This window comes from Neofelis nebulosa, chromosome 5, assembly GCF_028018385.1.
Source record: "Neofelis nebulosa isolate mNeoNeb1 chromosome 5, mNeoNeb1.pri, whole genome shotgun sequence".
Lineage (NCBI taxonomy): Eukaryota > Metazoa > Chordata > Mammalia > Carnivora > Felidae > Neofelis > Neofelis nebulosa.
Genome location: NC_080786.1, coordinates 1,717,493 through 1,738,730, shown reverse-complemented (window position 1 = coordinate 1,738,730; position 21,238 = coordinate 1,717,493). Strand labels below are relative to the sequence as shown.

At 40.7% G+C, this 21,238-nt stretch overlaps 1 protein-coding gene across 50 annotated transcripts in view; it reads right to left on the bottom strand.

The window, feature by feature from the left end:
- Positions 1-21,238, bottom strand: part of CLASP2 (cytoplasmic linker associated protein 2) — a 183,918-nt gene that overhangs the window by 94,885 nt on the left and 67,795 nt on the right. For 25 of the 50 annotated variants that reach the window (XM_058729221.1, XM_058729225.1, XM_058729223.1 and 22 more), the window contains 4 exons: positions 14,779-14,861; positions 11,559-11,651; positions 6,700-6,845; positions 3,986-4,121 (listed from right to left, as the gene is read on the bottom strand). In XM_058729221.1, the coding sequence (XP_058585204.1) occupies positions 3,986-4,121; positions 6,700-6,845; positions 11,559-11,651; positions 14,779-14,861 (458 nt within the window). The remainder of the gene's footprint in view (positions 1-3,985; positions 4,122-6,699; positions 6,846-11,558; positions 11,652-14,778; positions 14,862-21,238) is intronic. The other 25 variants (XM_058729222.1, XM_058729228.1, XM_058729232.1 and 22 more) reach the window with 1 other exon arrangement.

The following is a 21,238-nucleotide window of genomic DNA, read 5'->3' as shown; positions in this document are numbered from 1 at the left end:
GAGCTGTACCCAAGGAAAATAAAAAGTGAACGTTACAATTACAGACGAAGCGTTCAACCAAACACCAAGTCGGACAATTCAGGTTTTAGTTTATGAATGCAAGCTGACAACCGAAAAATAAAAACCTTCTTTAGAATTAAAAAAAGAATTAGAAGTCAAAGACAGCAATCTAAGGAAGGAGTCTTCTGGGAGACAGACAAAATATAGAAAATAGGAAATAACGTAAAACAACAAAACCACCTGATTTGTATTTTCAGTGAGATGACAGGGTAGTGTATCAGTAACATTAAACAAGCTTATGAAAAATAAGAAGTTGGAAAACAATGTATGATGTATAAGGCCTCAGAATGGCAGCATGGGTATTGTCACATAAGTAGAATTTAAAGGAATTTTTCCTGAGAACATACACCTGTAAGGCAAAAAACAAAAAAATTATCCAAGAAATGATAAATGATACTGAAGGTTCCAAAACTGTATAACAAGAGTAACAGGAAGAAAAAAAAAACCAAAACCCAAAAACCTAGCAAAGAAAACAGAAGCAATAAATAAACGATCCACAAAAATTAATACAACTTAAGGAAAATTCATCTTCATCGGAAACTCTTGCACGCTGTGGAAGGGAAGCACTAGAGAAGTTCGAAGTCTCTGCTGGAGGAAAACTCCTAACACCTGGAAAGCTTCCGCAAGTTTTTAGTTTTGCTTTTCTAGGAAAGAAACAAGTGGGATCTCAGTTCTTAGAGACACAATAAAAAGTGAAAATAATTGTGAATGAAAGGTAAATAATTCTGAGAAAAAGGGAATATGAACCTGAAGTCCAACTTTTTAGCTCTGTTAGGGTAAAGAAAAGTCATTTTAAAATATGCAAAAGTAAACATACATGAAAATTGAGAACACACTAAACCAAACAGAAATTACTCAGAACCAACTAAAAAGTGGGTGGTAAGAGCCAATGGCCAGGAGAGAAAGAAGTAAAAAAACTGCAATTTCCAACTGCTGGACATGAAACTGTTTTTATTCAATTTAACGTTTGAGGGGAAAATGACATGAATTAGACAAAAGGTAGTCTTTTAAAAGGTGGGGGAAGCAAAACAGGTTCTATTCCTGACACTGATAAAGAATAAGGAACTTCCAAGAAAATAAGAAACAGGTAAGAAAAAGCACAATGAACAGAAAACAGAAATTATAGGAAGAAACGCTATTTCAAAATGGTAATAGTAAAAAACTTTGACCATACATAAAATAAAGTAAGAACTGTTAGGAAACTGAAATTGACAAAAAACAGAATCAGAATTTTTTAGATAAATTACCTTTTTAAAAAATGAGACCATGAAGAATTGGAATAATAGAAAATATCAAGTTGGATTTAGACATGAACAAAGTACTTTATAAGCAAATTCCGTAGTTTGCAAGTACTAAAAGACCACCTGTATAAATTTATGATGTACTGAGACACAAATAAAATTTAAGGCATTCACTGAAGAAGAAACTGTGTGATCAAATTCCCTAGTTAGAATGTAATGAAATTATGAACTAAGGACAAGAGCAACAAAAGAACCATCTGAAAACGAAGTATCATCATGTAACTCAAAGAGGATGTTGAAATGGAAATTACAAGTGATAAAGAAATATAAAGAGAATGTGGTAAATCTAAATGATTCATGCCCAAATCCAAGAAAACCTACAGCCTTATCATATTACAAAACAAAAACTGTAACAAATTATCTAGGGACATACTACAAAGATCTAAGGGGGGAAAAGGAGCCAAAGCAGGTCAAAGAAAGGAATTAAGAAACTTATAGGAACTAAAAAGTTAGAAAAAACTGAAGAACATCGCTGGAACCAACAAAACTAAAATTTGAGGCTTATAAAAGAAACAATGCCTCTGGCAAGTTAAAAAAGAAAAAAAGAAGAAAATTAGTATTAAAACAAGAAAAAATGGTACAGAACCACAGTGCTACAGAGGCATTATTTTTTTAACTTAAGAGAAGACAGTATACCACATCGTGCTGAAGATTCTTAAACTCTATATGAAAAGAATATTCTAAGAAAATACAAATAACCAACAATTCAAAGTGAAATGCAAAAGGGCCCAGGGTCTAAAACATTTGAAAAATTATTATAGAACTTCCAAGGTCAGCAAGCCCTAACAATAGAATAATGTAATAATAAAATATATAAAATAAGAAAAGTACAGGAAATTCTAAAAAGACTCATATATTAAAATGAATGCCAAAATCTGAAGTATTAGCCAAACGAATCCAGCAGTATCGTAACAAACAACGGCCAAGCAGAATCCAGTTCAATGAATGTCCAATGGATAACTAAAAAGAGAACCATTTCTAAAGATATTACATAGAAGCTGGTAAGATTTCACATCTATTCCTGATCAAAATTTAGCAAAATACGAACAGAAGGAAGTTCCCCTAACCTAACATAGAGTATCCAAAGAAATCTGCACCAAACATCGTATTTAAAGTACTCCCATTAGACTCAAGACAAAACAAAGACCTCAATAATTTCTGTTATTTTTCTGGATTTAGAGAACCTTAAAAAAATATTAAAACAGAAAAAACGGACCATCTTCAAAGATAAATTCATAGCTTTTTAAATAGCCATTTGATTTTACCGCTGAAAAAACCTTCTGGTGCAGCAACATCAGAAAGAAATTTCATTCCTTTAATAGGAAAGAATAAACTGACCAAAGAAACTGAATAGGAGCTCAGGAAACAAACCCATACACTTAATGGAAATTTACTATATGAAAATGCTGCCGTTGCAAAAAAGACTGAATTATACATGCCACTGAGTCGACTCATTTTGTACTTGGGGGGAAAATCATGTTAGATATCTGTATTTCACACAGAAACAAAATCCAGTTAGATTTAAACATAACAAACAAAATTATAAAAATGTTCAACTGGATATTTTTATAATTGTGAAATAGGGGAAGTCATTTTAACTATAACAAAAACCACAAAAGGAACATTGTCTCAATACATAAAAATTTAAAGGTTCTCTATATAACAAACAATAGTTTAAACAACATTTGAAGAACTGTTTTTGTAGAAAACAGTACCTGCAACATATGTAAAACATATGTAACACAGAATCAATATACTTATGATATATAAAAAAGACCTTAGAAATCAGTGAGGAGAAACTGTACCAAGAGTATAAACTGTGCAATCCATAGAAGAATTCTGAAAGGAAAAAAAAGTAGCCAATGTCTCTGATAATCTAAGAAATGCAAAGTACAGAATATGAAATAATATTCCATGTATTAAATTATAAGACCTGTAAGTGACTGATAATACACAATGTTGGTAAAGGATGGAAAGAAAGGCCTCCATAAAGATGACTTAATGTCAATGCCTTTTAACAGAGAACCAATCTAGACGTTAAGAAGAATGAAACATACAGACAAGAGAAGGTGCCCAAGTTCATGAAGCTGAAAAAACCAAGTGAGAAAGTATTATTTATATATAGGTAAAATATAAACATTAGGTTTATATTTTGTACTAAATACTGTTTGTATAGGCATAGAACAGATGTTTGCAAAAGTATATACTGAATGGCTAGACTGATTAATGGTAGAAGAGAATTCAAGAGGGGAGATTTATTTTTTTTAACTGTTCTTTTGGGGGCACCTTCAAGATATTGAAGATGAGAAATATTGAGAATTTGCCTATCATACCACTGCCTATAACAGTTTTACTGTTTGATATCTGCCCGTTACTACCTGTAACGTAATTACACATACACCTAAGTACATGCACATGTGTATATCACATTCTGTATGCAAGCGTATTTACTTCAAAATCTTCTGTATTATTTAAATGTTCTATATAACTGTAATAAGCATGTATTGCTTTTATTTCATAAATCAGTGAGTAAATAAGTAAATAAATAAAAATGCCAACGACTTACTTAAGTATGTTGAAAAAGAGGGAGGGGAGGAGGGAGGGAGGAAGACAGAAGAACCTACCCGAATGATGAACCTGATAGCCGCACATCCAGAAGTTGCCATGACTTTTGCACTATTGGGGACGAGATTAAAAAGCGTAGGTACAATGGCTTCAGCGCCATGATCAAACTTGTTTCCCAAAACTGTTGAAAGATGTCTACAAAGGAAGACCAAAGAATGTTGTTTTGTTTTTAAGTTAATGGTAAGTATAGGTAGAATCAGATACTTGAAAAATATTCTCGTTGAATTAACTTAAAATTTTTATTTTAAACAGTTCGAACAGCAGAAAAGCAAAAGAGAAAGGGAAGTGCAAATATTACTCATTTCCCTCTTTTCCCCCCTTTCAACTGTCCAGTCCAAAGCTGCAACCTGGCATTTTACTCTCTCTTTACAATGCAAAGAGAAGCCATCTGATCTCAGAATTTAACCATTATCTTGACAGGTAAAAACATTCAGCCCTGATTGTCCTGACCTTTATTAGTCTTCATCCATCAAGTATTATTATTCTGACGCTCCGATATCGATCTTAAATTCAACATCTGTTCAAAATCTTACGCAATCACTACTCCTCAAGGCAGCCCCTATTTCTATTAATGGTACTACCACTATTTTAGTCAGCAATACTCCACCTTTGGGGTAGGGTTTCAGAATTTTTGACTGAAGATACACCTCTACTACACGCCAGTTAGCTGGGTGACCCAAAGGACGTCTGTCTTCTCTTTCCAATTCTGCAGTTAAACAACGAAATTCAGCCTTTAATTGCGTGATTTAGTCAGGACACTTAGAAAGGATGTTGTAATCACGTACAGTTCTCACAATGCTTGCAGTGTTGGTTCTTTTCTGTGTATCTTATTTAGAATACACTGTTGGGATACAGTTAGCTCCAAACCTCAGGCTCTTGATTCAAAGAGGAACTCTGACTCAGGCTTATTTACTAGTGTTCAGTTATACTTTCAGTTTTCGAATGTCTCGACTTGTGGGCAAAAAGGAACCTCAAACCAGAAGCAAGCAAACAGATAGTGTGGTCGTCCCTTAAAAAGGGAGTTTTGTTCTGGAAGGCTGGTGAGGCACTTGGGAATCAGTGTGATCTTTATCAGTCTATTGGAAGGAGCCTTGTTTTGGAACTACTTTAGTGCCATCCCCATACAATGGCCTCTCTGGGACCGCTACCGAAGGTCCTGGGTGTTCAACTGGGTTTCTGCATCCTACTCCTCGGAACTTGAATCTCTGCAGCCCACGTGAGCTCTGGGAACTGTTGTCTGCCTTCTAGCTCCCAGCAACAGTTCTTTCCCAACCTCGGGGAGCTGCCCCTGTCACACGCGCAGACCAGCATCAGGCGAGACTCGTGGGACCCAGCTGGCGAAGCTCCGTCTCTAGAGCTCTCTTCCGTTTCTCTCCCTACTCTCCCGGATTCTGCATCGCGAGTGGTGACCACTCCAGCCTTCCACAACTCCCGTCTCTGTTTCTTCTTCAACTCAATGGAACGGTCTTGCTCTGCTTGGTTTCCTTCTTCCTTCTCCAAGGTCCAGAAAGTGTCTCTTGGTCACCCTGCGCTGATCATACTGCTCAACGGATTGGTTTCTTTCCAGAATCAGAGTCCTGCTCTGTCCACTGTCCACCATCTATGAGCAGCTGTTCTACACGTTTCGCTCACGTTCCTCCAGGACACCTAGCCTGTACCAGCTCTGTTGCATCATCGGCTAGAAGCAGAGCTCTCGCCACGAAATATTTTTCAAGGTTCTACTTTGTAGATTTTTGTTTTCCTTTTTATTATTGCCTTTAAGAGACACGCAGTTATTTTGTACATTGACTTGCATCTGGCATCTTGCTGTCGTCCCTTAATTATAATAATTTACCTACACATTCTTGTGGTTTTCTGCATGGATAATTGTATCATCTGTTAATAATGTCAGTTTTGTTCCTTTTCTAGCAATCCTCACAGTTTTTATTTCCTGGGCTTTTTCCTCCACTGCTGTGACCAGGACAGAATTCTGATTAGAAATATTAATAGACATCTTTGTGTTCCCTATCTTCAAAGGAATGTTTATACAACAACAGTACTCATATCAGAAGTAGAGGCAAAAGAAATGTAACTGTCATACCATACTAGAATTTTGGGAGAATATTAACATACGGAATAAACTTAGATATTGATAAGTTAATGACACACGCTACAATTCCAGAATAATTGTTAAAATTTCAGAACTGGAAATCCAAGTCAGCAAATCCAAATCAGTTACTATCCAAATCAGTAAAGAGAAAACTGAATAGTTCTCAGACCCATTCATTTTCTTCTTACGCACTCAGTGATCAAAAATGAACCGGTGGACTTTAGATATATAAGCACATTTTAACGTTTTTGTTAAGAAAGATTAAAAAAGAAAGAAAGGAAAGGAAGGGAAAGGAAGGGAAAGGAAAGGAAAGGAAAGGAAAGGAAAGGAAAGGAAAGGAAGGAAGGAAGGAAGGAAGGAAGGAAGGAAGAGAAAAAGAGAGAAAGGGAAAGAAAGAAAGAAAGAAAGAAAGAAAGAAAGAAAGAAAGAAAGAAAGAAAGAAAGAAAGAAAGAAAGAAAGAAATAAATCACACAAACGGAATCCTTATTTATAATAAAAATTATTTTTGGATCACATACATGCTGTTTTCGGGTTATCCTGCTACTGCTTTACTTAACGAGCACTGAATCACTGAGTACTAAATTTACTCATAAAAAACACAAATCCAAAAAGAACATACTTACGCTACAGTAATGCAAGCTTCTCTAACCACTTGGGATCTAAGATCCTTTGCTGAAAGTTTAAGCGCTCCATCCAACAAGCGTAAATGTTGGAAGAAGCAGTCATATTGTGCAGCTCCAGCAACAAGCAATGATCGAATTTTCTTAAGCTAAAGTAAAGAGAATTCTCATTATTGACATAAACAGTGTCAGTGCAAAAAAGAAAAAAAAAGTTACCAAAACTTCATTATTTAAACAAAATTTAAAAAATAACATTTCAGTATATTTGTATAACTACATTCAGACCTTTTACCAGCATTAAATGTATTTTATAAACATGCAAACCACAAAAAGCTTTCTGGAAAAGAACATTATATATAGATTTAGTTATAAACATAATGGACATACATGATGTATGAATAGGTAAGTAAATCTTAAAGTTTTAAGGGAGTCTTCTTATTGTGTAAAATACACATTAACATAAAATTATTTCAAACATTTTAAAGCATACAATTCAGTGGCATTAAGTGCAGTCAAACCGGGAAACATCACCACTATCTCCCAAGGAGATTATTTTTAAAAGAGCCAGATCTGCAACCTGCACTCACCCATAAGCCAAAGTGCAGAATCCAATGGACCAACTACTGTGCCAGCTTCGTATTTCAATACGGTCACAGGTACTTTGTGAAAGAAATAGCTCTTTCTCCCTGTTTCTAACCTTTAGCATGACTTTTTAATACAGGATTGACAAATGTGTTCCATGTTAGCACCCGACATACCTAATAAAATCACATAATCAAAACATACCCACCAGTGCACATCTGTGCTGACACATAATGAGAAGCTAAAAGTTTACCCATCATCTCCATTATGTATAATTTCACAGTAAACTCTGAGGTTCTCTAAAATTCTAAGAGATCTTTATAAATCAGACGGATTAACAATGAAAAAGATACAAAAGATACTATAATAGTACAAAAAAATCTGAAAGAATAGTTACGTAATCTTAAAGCACATAATGAAGGGAAACTATCACCGAAGTCAGAAGACACCTAAGCAAGAGTAACTAAAAACAAAAATCACAATACGGTAGGAAAAAATTACTTGGAACACAGGAGTACAATACACAAAGGATGACAATAAAGTGAGACAAACACAAATAACCCAATATTAAATTGAGCCAAATAAATACATGAAAATGTGCTCACCCTTATTAGAGATAAGCAAATGCTAATTACAATAAAGACACTTCATTTTTCTTCATCAGACTAGCAAAACTTAAAGACTTCACTGCATCCAGTATGAGAAAGAAAACAGACGCTCTTATTGTAAGGAAGATTACGAGCTACTGACACCTTTGTTCAAAACATTCTGGCAATACCTACTAAAATAAAATTGTATCTATTCTTTACCCAACGACCTCACTTTAAAAAATTTAGCCTACAAAAATAGAACACCAGTGTTATAAATGTGTATAAGGATGTTTACTGCAATGCTGCCAAAATAGCAAAAAAGAAAAAGCAACTAGTAAGTGCATCGAATGGGAAATGGGTTAGTAAATTACACTGTATCTTGCAACTAAGGAATATATGTACATATTGATCTGCGTTCAATAAATATCTGAGCAACTATTATATGCTTGGCACCTATAGCAAATGTACTGAATGGGCACAATTTATGAAAGTGAATGAAAATAAGTTATTAAGTAATATATCTAGTATGATCTCTATTTTTATAAAAGGAGTGGGGGGGGGGCTGTTTATTTTCTCATACATATACAGAGAAGAGGGTATACTCCAAAATGAAAACATTTGTTTCCCTAATACGAAGTAAACGATTAACTTTTTCCTTATAAAACTTCTGTACTGTTTCACTTACTAAAATGAGCCTATGTCACTTTTCTAATTAAAAAAATTAGGGGCTCCTGGGTGGCTCAGTCGGTTAAGCCTCCGACTTCGGCTCAGGTCATGATCTTGCGGTTTGTGGGTTCGAGCCCCGCGTCGGGCTCTGTGCTGACAGCTTGGAGCCTGGAGCCTGCACCGGATTCTGTGTCTCCCTCTCCCTCTGACCCTCCCCTGCTCGCACTCTGTCTCTCTCTCTTTCAAAAATAAACAGGGGTGCCTGGGTGGCTCGGTTGGTTAAGCGTCCGACTTCGGCTCAGGTCATGATCTCACGGTCCATGAGTTCGAGCCCCGCGTCGGGCTCTGTGCTGACCCCTCAGAGCCTGGAGCCTGTTTCAGATTCTGTGTCTCCCTCTCTCTCTGCCTGTCCCCTGTTCATGCTCTGTCTCTCTCTCAAAAATAAACGTTAAAAAAAAACAAAAACAGGGGCGCCTGGGTGGCGCAGTCGGTTGAGCGTCCGACTTCAGCCAGGTCACGATCTCGCGGTCCGTGAGTTCGAGCCCCGCGTCAGGCTCTGGGCTGATGGCTCGGAGCCTGGAGCCTGTTTCCGATTCTGTGTCTCCCTCTCTCTCTGACCCTCCCCCGTTCATGCTCTCTCTCTGTCCCAAAAAAAAAAAAAAAAAAAAAAGTTGAAAAAAAAAAAAAAAGAAAAAAACAAAAACAAAAACAAAAACAAAACATTACAAAAAAAACTTTTTTTTTAAATTAAAAGACCATCTATATGTTTCCAACAGGGTTGTTTCAAAGTAAAAGAAAAACATTCATTTTTTAAAAAAAGTAATCTCACCCAAAGCGGGGCTTGAACTCACAACTCCTTGGACTCCCGACCCCAAGGATTAAGCATTGTATGCTCCAATGACTGAGCCAGCCAGGCACCCCAACAGGAAACTCTTAAGTACCAAGTTTGTGTTTTATATTGACAACATTTAATTTGTCCTGTTTCTCCACAGATGCCCTATGATACAGGTCGTCCTGTCTCATACTAATCTCAGAGCTGAAGACAGAGTAATGAGCCATATTTAACAAAGATGGGTCACATTTTCTGTTAAACTACTTTAATACTTTAAAATATGTAAACTTCCGGGGCGCCTGGGTGGCGCAGTCGGTTAAGCGTCCGACTTCAGCCAGGTCACGATCTCGCGGTCCGTGAGTTCGAGCCCCGCGTCAGGCTCTGGGCTGATGGCTCGGAGCCTGGAGCCTGTTTCCGATTCTGTGTCTCCCTCTCTCTCTGCCCCTCCCCCGTTCATGCTCTGTCTCTCTCTGTCCCCCCCAAAAAAAAAAAAAAAAAAGTTGAAAAAAATAAAATATGTAAACTTCCTATTAAAGAGAAGCTAACATTCTTTTGTTTGTAGCATCATAAAGGCCAATTTTCAGAAAGCCATATGCGATTTATTAACGAAAGTGGAGACTGAGAACAGGCTGCTCTCCAAGTGGAAGACTTCAGATGGAACCCTTTCTCTGGCTTTTTGGGGGTACTGAGGTACTTATTTGGAATCTCAGATGTAAATCTGACAAATTTACAAATTTTAACATATACAGTCCTTTGTCAATGTAGATGTTATTTTAAAAATATTTATCAAATATTTTATCAAGGAATTTAGGCTAAAATATTCTTTTTCAAAATTAGATTTATTTATTTACTAAAAAAAATTTTTTTTTTAACATTTATTCACCTCTGAGAGACAGGGAGTGAGCAGGGGGAGGGGCAGAGAGAGAGGGAGAGAGAGAGGGGGAGAGAGAGAGAGGGAGAGAGAGAGGGGGAGAGAGAGAGAGGGGGAGGGGGAGAGAGAGGGGGAGGGGGAGAGAGAGGGGGAGGGGGAGAGAGAGAGAGAGAGAGAGAGAGAGAGACAGAGACAGACAGACAGACAGACAGACACAGAATCCGAAGCTGGCTCCAGGTTCCAAGAGCCTGACGTGGGGCTCGAACCCTCAAACCGCGAGACCCTGACCTGAGCTGAAGTCAGACGCTTAACCGACTGAGCCACCCAGGCGCCCCTAGGTTTATTTACTTATTTTGAGAGACAGAGAGAGAGAGAGAATGCATGCAAGTGGGGAAGGGGCAGAGAGAGAGGGAGAGAGACAGAGACTCCCAAGCAGGCTCCAAGCTGCCAGCGCAGAGCCCGACGCAGGGCTCGGACCCATGTACCGTGAGATCATGACTCGAGCTGAAATCAACAGTTGGATACTTAACTGACCGAGCCACCTAGGTGCCCCCTAAATAAAATATTCTTTTTAAAAAATTTTTAAAAAATATTTATTTTTGAGAGAGAGACAGAATACAGTGGGTGAGGAGCAGAGAGAGAGGGAGACATAGAAACCCTTCGAAGCAGGCTCCAGGCTCCGAGCCGTCAGCACAGAGCCCGACGTGGGGCTCGAACCCACGAACCGTGAGATCATGACCTGAGCTGAAGTCCAGCTTAACCGACTGAACCACCAGGCTCCCCTAAATAGAATATTCTTAAGCATATGAGACTTTTTTCTTTTCAAATCATGGGTGAAAAATATTTATTGTACTCAGAGAGATGTATAGGAGGAAAGAAAGCAAGCCAGACACACATACTGTCATCGACTTCTGCCAATACTATGTGACTATCGAGCATGCAGGCAAAGCGACCTGCTTTACTGGAAGCCCTTCTACGAGCTGAGGACACTGCTGAGGAACAACTACGTTCGCCACAGCCCACAGAGCCACTGCCCTGGGACATCAGTGAAGCTCACATTTTCCTGGTCAGACAAGAGGTGGCACATGGAGGGAGACAAACAAACGTGTGAGCCAGGCTCCAATGCACTGATCAGCACGAACAATGAAAACTAACCCTACCTAAGCGAATTCCGATCACCTCAAAGTATTTTCCAGAAAGAAATGTTAGCTAGCAAACTCTTTCATAAGCAAATACTATGTAGTAATATTGCCCAATGTCCATGTCTTCGGAACAGTGAAAAAAAGAGGAAAGGGGTCAGAAAACAAAAAATAAAACTTACTGCATTGGCACGCTGATCCCAGTCATGTTTGTCATCTGACAATATTTCCCTGATTTTATTTAATGTTTCTTCAAGTTCTCGGCTAGAATAGATCTTAAAGATACAAAAGTATACCGTTAATATTTCTTGCCATGAAGCAAAATCAAAACTGTGCCCCGACATTTACAGTAATCTTTCAAGTAATAAGGTTGATTCTCACTCTAGTACATTTTATTTTTAAATAAAACGCTATGTAATTTATTTTGTATGGCAGTACTTAGCGGCAGTGTTACTGCTCCCATCTTATTTATTTTAATTTACATCCAGGTTAGTTATATAGTGGAATAATGATTTCAGGAATAGATTCCAGTGATTCATCCCCTGTGTATAACACCCAGTGCTCATCCCAACAAGTGTCTTCCTTAGTGCCCCTTACCCATGTAGCCCACCCCCCACCCCAACTCCTCCGGCAACCCTGTTTGTTCTCTGTACTTAAGAGTCTCTTATGTTTTGTCCTTGTTTTTATATTATTTTTGCTTCCCTTCCCTTATGTTCATCTCTTTTGTATCTTAAATTCCACATGGGTGAAGTCACACGATATTTGTCTTTCTCTAATTTCGCTTAGCATAACACCCTCTAGTTCGAACCATCCACGTAGTTGCAAATGGCAAGATTTCATTCTTTTTGATTGCCGAGTAACACTCCATTGTATATATATACCACATCTTCTTTATCCATTCATCCATCGATGGACATGTGGGCTCTTTCCATACTTTGGCTATTGTGGATAGTGCTGCTATAAACATGGGGGTGCATGTGTCCCTTCGAAACAGCACACCTGGATCCCTTGGACAAATGCCTAGTAGTGCAATTGCTGGGTCATAGGGGAGTTCTATTTTTAGTTTTTTGAGGAACCTCCATACTGTTTTCCAGAGTGACTGCACTTGTTTGCATTCCCACCAGCAGTGCAAAAGAGAGCCTCTTTCTCCGCATCCTTGCCAACATCTGTTGTCTCCTGTGTCATTAACGATAGCCATTCTGACAGGTGTGAGGTGGTATCTCATTGGGGTTTTGGTTTGTATTTCCCTGATGATGAGTGATGTTGAGCATCTTTTCATGTGTCTGTTAGCCACCTTCTAGTACCATTTTTAGTGGAAGATGGAAATACATTATAGACAATAAAGTAAAATCCTTTGTCTTCCTTATCTGTTACCCTTATGCTATTTCTCTGCTCATGAGTAACTTCAGATATATTCTTAAAATGGTTTGTTTTTAAAAACAAGATGCAAATATCCTAAGAAGTAATAAAAGCCCAATTCCCCAAAACGACTTCAGGTATGTATCTACTGCGTTCATATCCTTATCATGATTCACCACTGCAGAAGGACACGGTTTAGGTTAGCTCCCCCACACGGTAACCAGGAGAGCTACAGGCTTCGTCTCCTCAGGAGCCAACCATTTGCCAAACACCGTTATCCTCTCATTCACTTAAATATTGACATAACAGGGATGCGCTTCGCTAGGCATGAAGGAGACTATGGTGAGCAAACAACAGGTCTTTGCCTTATAGAGCTTAGAATCTAACTACAAAGAGAAAAAAGAAATTTATCAAATTATATAAAATTGCAAATAGAAAAGTACTGCCAAACAGAATTACAGTTCCATGTGTCTATTCATACAGAACGGGAGGCTTGAACTAGTTAAAAGAGTCAAGTGTGAACAGAGAGCTAAAGGGTGAGGTGAGCATCCTCAGGCCAAGTAGGGAGATTAGCCTTCCCTAGAATGAAAAGAACATGCAAAGGCTCTGCGATAGAAGGACAGTAAAAGAAGGCCTAAGTACAGGAGTAAAAAGTGCAAAGGGGGCCAGGGGAACAGCCAATGACCCAACCAGAAGTCAACAGGTGCACATTATTTTTCCACATCACAAGGGTTCGGTGTGCGCATGCGATCTAAATCGGTTCAGTCAGAAGGACTCTCACAAATTTTACGGCATCAACCAGAAAAGAGGCAGAGGGCAGTGCAGCCATGTTGCTGACCACGAGCGAAGACAAAACGGAGGAATCCAGAAGCGAGAGATGGAAAGAAAAGGCGTCCTGGTGATATTGAGTATCACTGTGATACGATGCATTGCTCTGGAGTATAGTATCGAACAAGCACCTTCCTCAAGAGAGTCTTTCTTTTTCAGTAGCCATTACTTTCCCCTTTTGCTTGAAACAAAAGCCCCCAAAAACAAGAGTACAGAGGGGAGCAGGGCACGAGACAAGGTGAGGTAGGAGGGAGTCCAGGTAACATTCTGTTAGAGAATGACTGTTGGAGGATTCTGAGCAGCGCTTTCTTGCCTCCCAATAGTCCTTCTGCCCAATTTCAGAGTAAAGGCAGGCCCCCCAGCCGCTCTTAATCTTACTATGATACGATGCATTATCCTGGAGTACAATGTCAGACTTCCTCAACTCCCCAACAAGGGAAACAGGGTCAACTCAAACATTTATTTCCGTGAGAGGGTACACGACTTTTCAAACATTCTCTCAGGAGACGATACAAGCAAAAGAACTCTGAATACTACTAAGTGAGAAATCCGACGCAGTAGGATTCCTCGATTTCTGACTTTTGCAAACTGGACTGATGGTGTCCACATACACAACACTGGAAGCGTAGACCTGTCAGGGGTCGACCGTGAGTCCCGTTTCGGACAGGCTGGGTCTGAGACGCCTCTGAGACCTCGAGAAGGACATGCCAGGTAAACATCAGCGGAGAACTTATTCTGGCGCTCAAGAGAGATAAAAACCTGTGCGGGAGCTGAAGCCATGGGTGTGAAGAAGTGACTCAGTAAGAAAGTGGAAAGGAGAGGGCCCACCACTGACCCCTAAGGAATCCCCATATTCAACAGCCAGGTAGAGAATGGAATGCCCGTGAAGGAGACAGAGATGAAGTGGACAAAAAGGTAAGAGTGTAAAAACAAACCGAAACGAGTCAAAAGAAAGAACAACGTATCACAAACAGCTTTGAGAAAAGCGGATGTAGTCGAACACTGCTCAAGGTAATGACTCAACTTTAGCCTCGGTGAAAAATCACTTGAAACTCTAATCGCACCAAGCAAATAACAGCTTGGTAATAATAAGCCCAGTGTTTCACTTACAGTAATTCAAGGGGAAAAAGAACTTTGAGAAAGAGACCAAAATAACTCTATGGACAGGTGTATGAGCAGTAATCACAGGAAGTGCTTCTTCACTGGCGCCCTTACCTGAACAGAAGGGACATCGGTGAAAGCTTTTATAAAATCATCTTCATCCACTGCTCCAGCACCCCCTTCCTTAGAAGCACCTGCTAATTAAAAGGAGATGGATTTATTTCTTTAGTTCATTTGTTTTTTGAGAGAGAGAGAGCGAGCGAGCACGTGCAAGCACAAGGGAGCAGGGGAGGGGCGGAGAGAGAGGGAGGGAGAGAATCCCAAGCAGGCTCCGTGCTGTCAGCTCAGGGCCTGATGTAGGGCTCAAACTCACGATCCATGAGATCACGGACCTGAGCCAAAATCAAAAGTCGGACACTCAACTGACTCAGCCACCTAGAAGCGCCTAAAGTTTATTTTTATGCATTCTGGCACCAAGGAAAATATGGAAAATACAACTCTTTTGATATCAAAAAGGCATAATTTTGAGAGAAGTTCCATTTTGTAAGACAGCATTAAAATAAATTCAACATCTTTCAGAAAAGTCAAGGTACCTCGCAGTAGTTGACTAATTCCTTATAAAGTAAGAGGGCAGGGGCGTCTGGATGGCTCAGTCGGTTAAGCATCGGACTTCAGCTCAGGTCATGATCTCGCGGCCTGTGAGTTCGAGCCCCGCATCGGGCTCTGGGCTGACGGCTCAGAACCTGGAGCCTATTTCAGATGCTGTCTCTCCCTCTCTCTCTCTGTCCCTCCCCTGTTCATGCTCTGTCTCTCTCTTTCTCAAAAATAAACGTTAAAGAACAATTTAAAAAAATAAAATAAAATAAAGTAAGAGGGCAGGCTAGTCGTAGAATGCACATTATAAGAACAGAGCCCTCCCATCCTTATTCAATGCAACAGCAAGTACACAAGAAATACAGGTGAAAAGACAATCATTTAAGAAGGTAGACAGCAATTTTAATGACACCGAATATCAATAAATGATGGCAAATAAATGAGGCAGAGGGTCCACGTACGCAGCAGAGCCTAGGAAAGCAAATGTGAAGGAAACGAGGTTCTTGAAATTAAATTTCAACAGGCAAACAGATCTCCCCTGGCTGCACACAGACAATAAAAAAGTGAACTTAATAGGTAGGAGCTGTTCAAGAGCCAGTAACTGAACCACCGTCCTCCAGCTCCGGCCGTACTCCTTCACATTCCGGGATGCTGGGCCTAGGATCGGGCAAACCACCTTTCTGCCAATTCTGAGGGTTTCCTGTCAAACTCTGCCAACGGGGGGGCGGGGAGAATGGAAGGAGAACCAGGAGGGGCACCGGAGAGACCGGAAAGTGAAGGAAGGGAGCTGCTCCTTCTGGCTTCCTGCTTGTCTCAGTAAAACCCTAACAGCTCTGACAGGGCGCTCGTTCCAGTAGCAGCACCTGGCCCCCGTTAGCAGTTGTTCTAACCCTGACCAGGCCCACGGCGGGCGCCCGTCCGTCGCAGAGTAGCTCCTCACAGAGGTGTGAGCAGCAGCTCTGCAGGGCCCCACCTCCACGTTTTAACAATCGTCACCTCGTTTTCGTTTTCCCTGCTTAGGAATAGGAGCTCTTGACTGTAATTACTACCTCCACGATGCTTTAGTGTCCTGTTTTTTCATTTTTAATTCACCAGGTCCATTCAACAATTCTTTATATTAAATTCTCTCTGTAAAAATACCGGTTGTGGGTTTCGTCTCTGGACTGAACCCTGATCGATGGAGGCAGTACTTAGTTTCTAACTCTATATATTTATTTCTTCATGGTGATAATTCGACACATTCAAATCGATTTCAACCACACCAAATGTACATCCTAAGAGACAATTAACTTAAAAAATCTATCCAATTAAAAAATTAAATAATAATATCTCCCAAATTAAGTTTATCATCTACCGAGAGAAATATTAATACTTCAAAACTGGATTTAAAAAATTAACATTGTCGGGGCGCCTGGGTGGCGCAGTCGGTTAAGCGTCCGACTTCAGCCAGGTCACGATCTCGCGGTCCGTGAGTTCGAGCCCCGCGTCAGGCTCTGGGCCGATGGCTCGGAGCCTGGAGCCTGTTTCCGATTCTGTGTCTCCCTCTCTCTGCCCCTCCCCCGTTCATGTTCTGTCTGTCTCTCTCTGTCCCAAAAATAAATAAAAACCGTTGGGAAGAAAAAAAATTAAAAAAAAAAAAATTAACATTGTCCTTCGGGTGGCGGGGTGGCTCAGTCGGCTGAGCCCAACTTCAGCTCAGGTCATAATCTCGCAGTTCGCGGGTTCCAGCCCCACGCCGTGCTCTGTGCTGACAGCTCAGAGCCTGGAGCCCGCTTTCGATTCTGTGTCTCCCTCTCTCTCTGCCCTCCCCTGCTCACGCTCTGTTTCTCTCTCTCTCTCTCCCTCTCTCTCTCTCAAAAATAAACATACGTTAAAAAAATTTTATAAAAAATGAACATTGTCCTAATTAAAAAAAAAAAAACCACTCAGGATTTCCCAGGGCAGGTAAGAAGCTCCTCATCTTTAACAAAACAAACAAAACCCTTTGACGCTATATCTTGTTGTGTGTGAGTTTTAAAGGGACTAAGAGGTGGACCACAGGACAGCGTAACAAAGCTGCAAGGCAATATAAAACTGCAAACTGAAAGCAATGACAATTTAACAAATTAAGAGAGGCATGAACGCATACTTGCTATAGAAAATTCAGCTATAAGAGTAAGTAAATTAGTTATTCCCTAGATATTATAAAAAAATCAAGTAACAATAAAACTCTCAACCCCGTGCCCATGATCAGTCCTAGCAACTAACAGATTAACTGAAAAGCAGTTGAAGCAAAGAAACAAAAAATAAGCTACCTAATCATACTATCTTAACATCTCATAACATTTACCAAATCAATCTCTTCATATGGGCTTCAATTTTTTGTAAGTTTTTTTTTTTTTTAAGTCATCTCTACACCCAGTGTGGGGTTTGAACCCACGACCCCACAATCAAGAGTCACTCTCTCTCTTCCAACTGAGGCAGCCAGGCGCCCCTGAGTTTCATTGTGTTTAACAATGGGTCCCTGAGAGGAAAGCAGAAGCCTGGATTTTTATTATTTCGTCCCAATCTTTCACAGTTGTCTTGCCCAGCCTAGCCCACTGAAACAAATTTCTTTAGGGACTTGTCCTTATCGAGTAGTTCCTAAATATTCAACACAGTTTTTATAAAAACAGTTTTCTTTCCTCTTTCATTCAATATGGGTCGTTCACTTATATGCCACTTCCCGCAAAATACTTTGTTATAGTAACAAGAGGAAGCATTAGGCAAGTTTGAGAACAGTAATTGACTCCTGGAAAGTATACCTCTCAACTGGCAGAGGAGGCCTGTGCAGACGTCCCAGAGCAGAGCCAGTTGACAACTTTGGTGTGCTCAAGTGTGGAAGACAGAATCCTACAGAGGACTGGAAGACGGAGGGGGAGAGCAGTATGAAGACTGCCTACAGCGTGCACGCAGTTTACGAAAGGTATCGTATGTAGAATAGAATGTAAACTCCAACACATCAACCCACCAGCTACAACACAGTATTAAAAACCTTCAAGGGAATCTTGAAGATGCAGAGCATCTGAACAAATCCCAAATGAGCCCAGAAAAACATGCCAGGGACTGAGGACGTACATAGGAAAAGTCTAACTTTAAACAAGTCACGATTCACTCAGATCGTAAAGCCTTTTATTACGCAGTGAGTTACGTCTTAGGAGTAGGGCCAAATAACCTAGTGGGGAGGGTGGGCGGAGCCGAAATTAAATGGCTTTGAAAGTCCCACAGAAGCTGCAGACGCGAAAGGCTACAGATATCACCGAATGTGGCCTGATGACCAGCTGAGATGTGACGATTAGGTCTCTAGACCTGGACACGGGCATTAGAGAATTTCTCAAGCATGCGCACAGTTCTGAACAGCTGACCCCAACCTATCTCACTCTTACCTTTGAAACTCACTTTGTATAAGCAGAGCTACTGCCACTGGGAGCGGACTGGGTCCGTGAATTGTGCCAGGACAGAGGACGTGTGGATCTGGTCCTTGCTTATCTCTTGCATGTATTATAAGTAAACCTTTTTACAATCCTAGTCCGCCTAATGCTTCCCTTCCCCTTGGTTTTGACTGGGTGGCCAACAAAACAGAAAAGGATCTCTGCATAGGGGAAAACTCTGTGGAACAAACTGTTTCACCTCACGATCACTATTCCATTTTCTGATGCAGCTTTAAAGTTCACCTAAACAAATGCTATCGGACATTTTTAGCACCAGCAAGGAGAATGAATACCATAGGCAGAGAGTCAGAACGGGTGATGGGTTCTAATGTCAAATATTACTGCAGGGAAGGACAGCGAGTCTCTACACCAAGAGGAGGTAAAGTGAGTCTGCAAGCAGGAGCACGAGCAGGGGCTGGAGGGCAATGTTGGCCTCCAACCTGACTGAGCTCTTTCAGATGTAACTGGGTCAACAATCACACCGGAACATACTGATAGGCCAAAACAACAGAACGGCTCTGCTCAGATGTCTACCCATGCTAAAACAGAGGTCACTACATTTTTTCTGGAATGGGCCAGACAGTAAGTATCTTAGACTTTGTGAGCCATATGGTTTCTGTTGCAATTACTCAACTCTGCCACTGTAGGAGAGCAGCCACAGACAATATGTAAAATGAATGCATGGGGCCGTCTTCCAATAAAGCTCTATTTATGGACACTACAATTTAAATTTCATATAGTTTTCACATGTCACACAATCTTATTCTTCTTTTGAATATTTTTAATCATTTAAAATGTAAAAAAAAAAAAAAAAAAAAAAAAGGCGCTCCTAGCTCAGGCATAAAACAGAAACCAGTCGGCTGGACGTGCGTGGCCCGTGGGCTACAGTTTGCTGATCCCTGCTCTAGAACTCACTGTAAACTAGGTGATGCCCCTACTTGGATGGGGGCAGAGAGGGGGGATCAGAGGGTTCTGACGTTCAGGGGGTAGCATGTTTCTAGTAAGCCAGAATGACTAGGGTAGGCCCTCTCAGAAATTCCCAAATAGTACTTAAAGGTTGAAGTACAAAGAGAAAACTCATTCTGCTTAGTCCTCAACTACCAGTAAGATGAAGTGCTGGGTGCTGGATACAAAGGTGAGTGAGCCAAAGGGTAAAGCAGTGTGTTTCAGAGACAGGAGCAAGGGGAGCAGGTGTCAGAAGTGGGAAAGGGCAGGTTCTTCCCATGTTACAACCGAGACACTAGCCCTTAGAGAAAGATGAGTAATAAAGAAGCAGCATGGGGGGGAATATGGCTTAAACCCCAATAAAATTCATAGAAGACCAGAATTTTAATTTTTTTTTTTTTAATTTTTTTTTTCAACGTTTTTTATTTATTTTTTTTGGGACAGAGAGAAACAGAGCATGAACGGGGGAGGGGCAGAGAAAGAGGGAGACACAGAATCGGAAACAGGCTCCAGGCTCCGAGCCATCAGCCCAGAGCCTGACGCGGGGCTCGAACTCACGGACCGCGAGATCGTGACCTGGCTGAAGTCGGACGCTTAACCGACTGCGCCACCCAGGCGCCCCCAGAATTTTAATTTTTTAAATTTATTTTAAAGGCTGATTTATCTGAGAGAGAAAGAGAGACACAGCACAGGCCGGGCACGGGCAGAGAGTGAGGGGGACAGAGGATCTGAAACGGGCTCCAGGCTCTGCACTGACAGCAGCAAGCCCGACGTGGGGCTCGAACCCACAAACCGTGAGATCTTGACCCGAGCCGAAGTCAGACGCTCACCCGACTGAGCCACCCAGGTTGCCCCTAAGACCCATAGTTTTCACAGTGAGTGATCCAAGGAGAGCATTACCAGTGCTTCTGAAGAGTGCTACCAAGAGTCAGAGACAGTTTAACCTAAGAGCCTTCTTTCAAGCAGGGCTGAAAACGATACTCGGTCGAAAACACAAGACTTTTACGCAAAAGAAGGAAATATTTCAGGAGGCACAGCCCAGAGTTCCGCACAGACCAAGAACAGAGGAAAACACTGGTTTAGAGAACCACACCCAGAGAGAGGATAAAACCCTCAAAGAAACACAATCCCAGAAGGAAGGGAACCTGACGACAGGTTCCCGTTGGATTTGAAAACTGCCATAAGTCAGTGACTACTATGAACTTCCTGTCCCTTCCCTTCTCAAATGGAGTGTCCATTATGGATACTCTGTTCTGATACCCGATTTTGATGCTGTCTGGGGGCGAGTAAGACGTCTTTTTAGTTCACAGGCCTCTGGATGGAGAGGAGCCACACCAAAGAACCCTCCCATGTGACCTGATGGAGACCACAAGATCATGTACTTTGAACCTGACACTATCAATCAGTTGAAACTTTTGAGAAAAGTCCATGAGTGTATCTTGTACCTGAAAGGCATGTGAAGTATTGTGGTCAGAGGGCAAGCTGCAATCGATTGTTTGCAAGAACAGCTGAGCAATTCCTTGCATTCCCAAATGCTCCTTTCACAATGTGACTTTGCATCCCTAGCCGACAGGTGAGGAGTGACC